The following is a 9,209-nucleotide window of genomic DNA, read 5'->3' on the forward strand; positions in this document are numbered from 1 at the left end:
TTTGTGTGGGCCCCGCTTACTTTTCAATTCCTTGATGTGAAATAAACGAATGAATTCTCCATAGGCGGAATTCAATTCCGGATGAGAATTCCAATTCCTGATTAGTAAACATGCCATCAATGTAATTCGCAAGCCTACACAGTGAAACTCAACTTACTATTAAGCCTCTGTTTCTTAATCAGTACTAGGAACAGATTCAAAGTACACTAATTATCAAGTAATTAATTTACGCACATATATGCCGAGACTGCAGTACTGGAGAAGAAACCTGGAGTGAATTTACTTCAATGTTTCTTTCCGTTGACAAAGAGCAGATTTCACAAAAACTCAAGGATAATCCAAGACCTAGTTCTAATTGCTTGTTGATTAGTAAGACCACACTCCTAATCTACCGCGAACAAATTACAAAGCAAAAATTTCAAAAAAAAAAATTACTCCATTTCATCTGATAGTAATGGAAATGAGGACTTCAGTCAGAGAATCACTGCTCCACACCAACATCACCCCACCGGACTTTGTATCTTGCTGCAAGATAGTGTGCCCCAACAGGACCCCTACTTCCGTAAGGATAGTACTCGGGAATAATCTTCTTCTCTTCTATCTCTTTCAATAAAGGTGTGAAGAGTGCCCAAGCAGCATCAAGTTCATCACTCCGAATAAACAGCCTCCTTTCCCCTTCAATAGCATCCAGCAGAAGCCTCTCATAAGCGTCTGGAATCTCCTTTGAATATCTACAAATAACATGCCAAACAGATTTGGTTAAACATTTTAGTATTTGTCCAAAACATAAAATAGAAAGAGTCTAATCATAAACATTTTGGTTAATCATAAAAATAACCAAAAGTAGTGTTGAGTACGTTTTCAATGAACTAGTATCATACAGTAAGAGTCTAATTCTGATATTACAATTAACAATATTTCTTTGCAATTACAAGATTAAACCCTTTGGTCGAATATACATAACTTTTGAAATTTACCTGGCTGCATAGTGAAGATTTAGGTTACTCCTGTCCAACCTCATTCCCAAACCAGGGACTTTGTTATTGATCTTCAGCAAAATAGCTTCATCAGGCTGCACTCGGATAACAAGCTCATTTGTCGCTCGATCAAGATCTGTTCCGATATTTCGATTATACAAATTTCCAGGCACATGACGAAACTGTACCCTTATCTCAGCCCTGGAAAAAAAAAAAATAAACAACCATGAGTCGAGATATCAAAAACTCAATAAATAAAACAAGAATTAGGTTATATCCCTAATTGAACACCTCTTATTATGCAATGCTTTCCCAGCCTTCATGAGGAAAGGAACCCCATCCCATCTTGCATTGTCTATGAAGAGGGCAGCTGCTGCAAATGTTGGAGTCAAGCTGTCTTTGGGTACAGTCTTGTCATCCGTGTAGGCTGGGTAAGTAATACCTCCTCTAACATGGCTCTTGTATTGCCCCGTGACCACATTTTCAAGTTGCAATGGCCTCATAGAACGTAGAACTTTAACCTGGCACCGAGCAAGCAATATAAATACAGGAAAGAGGAAAGTTATAATATACAGTACTAAAGCAGTCTCATTTCAGGTATTTGTAAAACCTTCTCGTTTCTGATATCTTCTGCATCCAAACTGACAGGGGTTTCCATTGCAAAGAGTGCCAGTATCTGAAGCAAGTGATTCTGCATTATATCTCTTATTATCCCATAATTGTCAAAGTACCTACATCCACGGCAAGGAAGAAGGGTTTAGGAAAGATTAGAAATTCATGCCTAACTTCCAACCCCATAAAAGGGTTATGCCTACTTAGGAAAGAAAAGTACCCTCCACGTCCTTCAGTGCCAAAATCTTCAGAGAATATTAACTGTACATTTCTTATATACTGCCTTGACCATAAGGGTTCGAAAATAAGGTTGGAGAAGCGAAGAACCGATAGGTTTTCCACAAGCTCCTTGCCCAGATAGTGGTCTATCCTGTTAACAGAAAAAAGAACCTTATTATTAGATTATGGTCCATAATCATTGCATGATCAAAACCAACCGGGTTCAAAACAATCTACCTGAATATTTGATCCTCTTCTAGGTACTGCTTGAGGGCCTTGGTCAAAGCAGCAGAGGATTCTGAATCTCGACCAAAGGGTTTCTCAACAATAACCCTGGTCCAGCCGTTACCAGATGAGGCTGATGAGCTAGCACAGCGAACAGCATCTATAAATATGTTTGGAGGGATAGATAGATAGAACAGGCGATGAGGAACTCTTCCCCCCTACACATGCAGTTCCTTGTCAATCTAAATGGAAGTAGGACTAAGATGGAGAAAATAACTAACTTGAATGTCATTGAAATGGACGATAATATAAAGTACACATGAGCAAGTCTGATATGCAGAGGCACTTAAAATTCATCCAAACTCCAACGCTTGAGCAGAATGCAAAGGTATAAACATCATATGCACATAGATGTTTAGTTTATAAAGTACACCATAAGCACATATAAAGTACCTCATGTTCCTTTAGTTTCTTGTCCAGCTCTGCGAAATGTTCCTGTGAATCATACTGACCGGAATGGTAGAAACATCTTTGAAGAAATTGGTCCATTTTTTCACCACAATTCTCCCTGAAATTCCACCAAAACAATATCACGTACCAAACAACTCAGCAAATGAACTGTGAAATACTAGTTAGAGCTTTCAATCAAAGTATACATAACAAAGCAAAGCAACCTCACTTCACAAAGAAGGATAAAGCTTGGCTCACCTCTTGTCAATCCTGCAAGTAAGCGTCTTGCTAACCATGTCTCTGAGCTCCGCATCAGTCATCTTACTCCGAGCATAACCGTAAACAGTAAAATGCTGCAACAAACATCACATATTATTTTCAACCGATCAATCCAAATATGGGAATCGAGTAAATCAAATGAAAGAAAAACAAAACCCACACCTCAGGGAGGCAACCCTCGTAATAAAGTGCGAAAAGTGCAGGGAATATCTTCTTCTTAGCAAGGTCCCCAGAAGCCCCAACCACAGTGATACTGACAGTTGACTCATTTTCATTGACATTAAACCCGGTTATGTCTTTAGATTCCTTGGAAGATGGAGCTGAAAATAACCCGTCTTTCAATTTCTTGAAAGGAGTTTCACTCTCAATTGGTTTCACTACTGGCGCCACTGGGCCTGCATTAATAAATGACAATAAGTATATAAATAAATCAAAAGGTGGAAGCTCTTAACACAAGAACAGAACAATCTGATGATTTCTGATGGCATCTAAAATTCAAAGAATTGGTCTAAGGTTGTTAGCACATCAATAAAATTAAACAACCACAGACTCAGATGCAATCAAGATAAGCTCACAAAAACTGAAGAAGCTAACCGTCTTGCATGTGGACAGCATTTTTCTCCGAAACGGATTGAGATTGCAGAGAAACCTTAACTGAAACAAAACGTTTCGGAGTGGAAGGCACTGCAATACGTTGCAGGCGTCCGTGTGCAGATGAATAAGAAGGTAAATACGATACTGAAGACGACGACGATGAAGATGAAGATGAAGACGAAGATGAAGGCGGCAATGGCGAGTAAGTGTGGCAACAATGGGTAGATGGAAGAGTCGACATCTCTCTCTCTCTTTCTGTTTCTGTTTTTTTGTTTCTTTTGGGTTCAGAACAGAGAGAACAAGTTGGGTTGGGGTTTGGGTTAAGGTCGGAGGAGACGAGGCGTTAAGAAGGGAGAAACTTGGGAAACATCGAAGGGGGTCGGGTTATCAGAGAGGCCCCTTGAGATCTCCGAAAGGCTGTTTTGTCTTCTTTCTTTGCCTTGCCAAGTTGCCAACAAACCAACCACATTACCATATACAGCTTACAAGGAAGGACAAGTCTTGTTTCAACTTTGATTCCTCCTTCTAATTAGGTTTTATCATGTAATTAAAATAATTAATCATTCTATCAATTATTATTAAAATGTTAAATAGAAAGTGAATGGCTAGAGCAATGTAGGCCCAAGTCATAATGGACTACTTCCATTAGCCCATTTTGTAATGGTAACGGGCCGAAATTTATATATCTAATATTACTTACTCGAATTTAAGACATATGACGAGTAGTCAATGTGAGAGAAGAGGAATACAAATTTAAATGACCTTAAGGAAAGTATGCATTCTGAAGAAAGTTTTATAATTATGATATTTTTACCTAACTGGTGTGCAGTTGTTCCAGTGAAAGGTTTTCTTCTTGTGCACACGTTGTGAGAAGAAGGGTGAAGATGTGGTACATGCAATTTGGTGCTGTAAGGCAAGTAAAATTTTTTGGAGTCTCACTCCCTTTGCAAGCAAGATAGAAGTGCAAGGTAGCTCTTTTGTAGATTTATTCCAAAAACTTATTTTGTTTTTTGTCTACACTGGAATTGGGTAGATTTGCATGTTGGTGCTGGGGTGTATGGCGGATGAGGAATGATAGTTTGCATGGAGAATAAGATGGGCCCGCTCGAAGAAATGGTGGAGAGCACTATGGAGTTATATGAGAGTTTTAAAGTATGTAATATTAGATTAATCCACCACAGGTTACTCGTCAAGTTGTAAGTCTAGATAGTTGTTGAGGCCCAAAAAATCTAAGGCTGAGCCCAAATATATTTCTGGCCCAAGACAACACTTAACCGAGAAAGAAGCCTGACTTGGGTATGCAAGAATTTGTCATGTGCGCTTGCACAAGTTATGGTCCACATGCCAATGGCATGCCAAGTAAACATGAAACCCGCCATGCAGAGAGGTCGTAATGAGCCTGTAAAATGTACTGGTTCTATGAACTCCCGCTGATTGTCCCGTCAACCACTATTTAGCCCGGCTATAGCCCATTGCAATACGGGAAAGCTCGAGCACAAACACACCAAGCAATGTGCAATGCCAAACGAAAAACCTTTATTTTGGCACCAAGCCACGCTACAAGCTTAAGTGGGCCTAAGCCACGCCAATGCCTTGGGCTTGCTGAGTGGGTTGTGATATGGATGGTCACGAGTGTTCATGAGGCCCACTGATGGAACGAGGAGTGGAAGTTTTGGGCTGCTTGGGAGTACTAAAACTCAAGCCCATTTCTTGAGCCCAAACATATGGGTAAGCATAAGAGAGAAAAAATGAACCAACATCTTAGAAAATATCCAATAGCCCATCACCTTAAGAAAACGCCCAAACACCTTAGAAAATATCCAATAGCCATAGCCCACAATACTTGAAAATATCCCACATTAGTCAAAATATCCAACACCTTGTCAAAACCAAGGCAAACCCACGTGCACACAGGCTGCTCCCAGCACCTTGTCAAAACCAAGGCAAACCCATATGCACAGGTTACTAGAAATGAAACACCCTTTAGACCAGCAGTCTTACCTATTTCCTTCCTTAGCAAGCTTTGGCAGGAAAAACCAGGGAGAAAGCAAGAGGCGCCTCACCCAAAATGAAGGAGGCCAGCCGCAGGAAAACCTTGAAACCCAAAAGGCTCCGTCCCTAAGCGCTTGGATTAGGGAGATCTCACTAAATAGGATTGAATGGAAGAGAGTGAAGGAAAATAGAGAGGATGACTTGGTAAAATTAGAGCTTCCAACGCCTATAAAAGGGGAGATCTCCTACCCAGCAAAGGGGGACATCCAGAGCAAGCAAGCAAGCATCCTCACTCACTGCTAGAACCTTCAATTCCAAGCCATGTTCTCCCATTTTCTTCTTTTCTCTTCTGGAAAACCATCCAGAGTGCAATGAAGCTTTTGTCAAGCAGTTGGAAGAATCTTCTCAAGCCACCCTTCCTCTCTTCCCTCATCAAACCTTCCCAAATCTCCCTCTCCATTTGCTCTGAACCTTTGTTTCCATAAGAAATCCAAGCTCTCTCTCTCTCTCTTGCTAAACTCATGAAGGCATGCCACAAGCTTCTCATGCCAAGCCATAATATTGATCTGTAACAATTGTCTATCTTGTTGGTGAGAGGAACCAAAGTGCTTCCTAAGCCTCCACGAGCTTTTCGAAGCACTCTTGGGGCATGGTTCTTGAACTCAAGTAGAGGGGCAAGCATACTCTCCCACTGCTGGAAGCACTAGATTCATGCTCTAGTTCTTCCATCTTCTCATTATATATATATATATATCTATCTCTCTCTCTCTCCAAAAACCCTATTCCATATCTGAAACACTTATCTTTTGAATCCAAGTTGAAATTGTAATGACCTCAAAAATAATATTTGGTTTTATTATTTTTGTGGAAAATCTTATTAAGTCATGTGACTATTTTGGGTGTTGTATGAATTTGGTTTGATGTGAAAAGATTGGAATTAAGTGAGTTTAATCACAAATTGGGACAAAAATACCCATATAATGAAGTTTATGATTTTTCAAAGGAAGTATAAGAAATTGAAGTGAGAAAATTATGATTTTTGAATTGGAAAATCGAGATTGATCTCACGAACGCGTAGGCACAAACGGTTCGTGAATCCGAGTTGAAACGAAGAAGTTATACTCGTTTGAAGTTTCAGGAACTAAATTGCAAACAGAGACTTTGCCTATAAATTTCAGATGGACACTGTTGGGATTCATAATTTGCAATTGAACCCGGAGGTTTGAGAGCTCGTCGGAGAGGCGATTTCCGGCGGTTGCTGCAGCGGTGTACGGTGGAGGTGATCGACACCACCAACCCAGATAGGAAGCCTACTATCTTGTGAACATAACCCAAGAAGAATCAAAGCCATCGGAGGTGCAGTGAAGGCAGGGCGACGCCGCAAAGTTGGTTCGTCAATAGTGAAATCAGCAACTTCAACCGGCGGTTTGAGACACTTACACTTCGAATTGGACCTCGAGGTAAGAATTAAAGTTGTTCTACTCAGTATTACGAACATTTTGGCATAGGTCTTGATCGGCGATTTTAGGGTGGTCCGTCGCCGGAATAGTACCCCGAACCACCACCGGCGGTGGCGGCGCGTGGCGGCGCAGGGTGGCGATTCTGAATTAGGGCTTTAGAGACAGAATGTAGTCCTGGAGTTACTGAACATGATAGTATGTTTAAATTGTTGAGATTCCGTCGTTTAATCGACGATCGGAGCCTCACAAATCTGGACCATTGGTTGGAGATGATCGGACCGTTGGATCGTGTCCAATTTTAATTACGTTGTAGCTGGTGTTGTGAGGAGTCTGTAGGTTCAGACGGATTGATGATCGGACTTCCCGATCTTAAGTTATCATGTTTCAAAGTTAAGGCGAGCGATCGCCATTTGATCGTGTAATGTAGAATTATCCGACCGTTGGATTGGGCCCAAATTGTTGTAGGGTGATGTCGGGACTATTTAGAGTCCATTGGTGAGATCGGATTTGGAATCCGAGGTTGTGGGCCCAAGGCGGATTTTTGGAGTGTCGGTTAGACATGTGGGACCCACGGGACCCAAATAGTGACCTTTTGGACAATGGGTGTCATTGGTCATGATTCGACGTCGACAGCACGTACGTCACAGTTTTGGAGTTGGTGGGATGAGATTTGATCACTTTGGACCCCCGGTTGGTCCAAAGGGCATTTTCGTCATTAGTTGCGAAATCTTGGATTTTGGAGTTTTGTGCTAAGTTGAGCTATGTACCTTGCTTAGGTACTGTTGGAATTTGAGTTGCTCGTTGAAGTTTGAGATTGAGGATTCGTTAAGTTGTTGAAGACGCAGCTTGGACGAGAGGTGAGTAAAACCATCCTAAATCGTGAGTAAAATCACGAATTACTATATTTATTATAATGTGACCTTGGATAATGTTAATGGCTATAATTAACATGTTGGTTGTGACTTTATAAAACGTTTTAATTGTTTTAAAACACATGAACTTGTTCATCAACGGTTCATGAGGTAAGTGAAACCTATTTTGTTTTGAATTAATACTTTTTATTAGAGATTTTGGTGTTTAACCATATAACATATGTTGTGGATGTATGGTGGAAATTCATTCGTGAATAACCACATAAATATATATAATAAATATATATTGCTGTGATTGGTGTATTTGGCTATAAAACAATGTTTAATGTGAAATGACATTTTATATTGTTTTGGTGTTGGTGTTTTTAGTGTTGGTGTTTTGGTGTTGATGGATTTAGGTGAGAATACCTTGAATCCCTTCTGAGTTTGTCAGGTGGGCATTCTCGTGGCAAATAATGAGGGATAAATTACCCTAGGGAGCAAGACCCAAGAACAGTTAGAGCTCTAGTCTGGCGCTATCTAGTACTCATGACTGGAGTGTAATCATGAGTGAACACTACTTTGGTGTTTTGTAGTGTTATAGATTAGAGGTTCATAGTATTCTCTCTTCTATCTGTCAAATAAATGACGTGTTAAAACTACTTTGAAATAAAGAGTTTTGGTGTGGTCACATGTGGTGATCGAAACAGTTCTTTAAACAAAATAAAAGAATTGTGATTGTGATGATATTGATGATTATGATTACCTTGGTTATACAAGGATTGTGGTGTGCTAATGAAAGTGCATGTGTTTGTATATTATGTGTAATTTGACATATTATACTGTGGACGTGGTTTACTCATACAAGCTTTAGAAAGCTTACCGGGTTGTTCTGTGGTGAACCCGGTGCACTATTCAATGGTGTAGGGGAAAATCCTGCAGGTTGTAGAGACCGTGAGCAGGACAATTAAGGTGAGGAGCAGGAGGCTCGTTAGTGGTTCCACAGAGTGCAAAGTGTGGTGTGAGAGTGTTGGTGAGTGTTAGACTTCCGCTGTGTGAAATGAACTCTGAGGAGCAGATTTTGTAATATAATGATTGTTCATTTATTATGTGAGTTTGTAATGTAATATTTGACTCAGAAGAGTTGAATCATTATTGACATTGTGGTTCGAAACAGTGGTGTTGTATCAAGAAAGAAAAGTTTAAATTTCTAGGTACTTTTGTTGAAGGTTCCGAGCTTCGCGTCCCGAATTGTTGGTTGTTCTGTTTAAATTTGCAGATTATTTGTTGTTGAAAATTCGGGGCGTGACAGTTTGGTATCAGAGCTTATGGTTCTGCTTTGATGGAGTGTTAGAGCTTATGGTCAGCTCTGACAGTTTGTTAACTGCTTAATTGTTTTACTTTGTCGGAACTTTGGGTAAGTTTAGGAGATAATTACGGTGTTCAGCTCTAAGAAGGGTTTAAGTGTTAGAGCTTAAGGTCTGCTCTGACAGTTTGGTGTAGGAGCATATAGTTGGCTTTGAAGAAGTGATAGAGCTTATGGTCAGCTC

General features: G+C 40.2%; 1 protein-coding gene across 1 annotated transcript; it reads right to left on the reverse strand.

Annotated features, from left to right (window-relative positions):
• Positions 1-256: 256 nt before the first annotated feature.
• Positions 257-3,855, reverse strand: G6PD2 (glucose-6-phosphate dehydrogenase 2). Its single transcript, XM_021958235.2, has 10 exons — positions 3,357-3,855; positions 2,925-3,157; positions 2,742-2,836; positions 2,487-2,601; positions 2,046-2,251; positions 1,810-1,959; positions 1,588-1,708; positions 1,269-1,498; positions 978-1,178; positions 257-731 (listed from the first exon to the last, which is right to left on the reverse strand). Exons 1-10 carry the CDS (start codon positions 3,595-3,597, stop codon positions 482-484), a joined length of 1,842 nt encoding a protein of 613 aa, XP_021813927.1. The 5' UTR covers positions 3,598-3,855; the 3' UTR covers positions 257-481.
• Between the last annotated feature and the right edge of the window lie 5,354 nt (positions 3,856-9,209).

The sequence above is a fragment of the Prunus avium genome, chromosome 1 (genome assembly GCF_965620075.1).
Source record: "Prunus avium chromosome 1, drPruAviu1.hap1.1, whole genome shotgun sequence".
Taxonomy (NCBI): Eukaryota; Viridiplantae; Streptophyta; class Magnoliopsida; order Rosales; family Rosaceae; genus Prunus; species Prunus avium.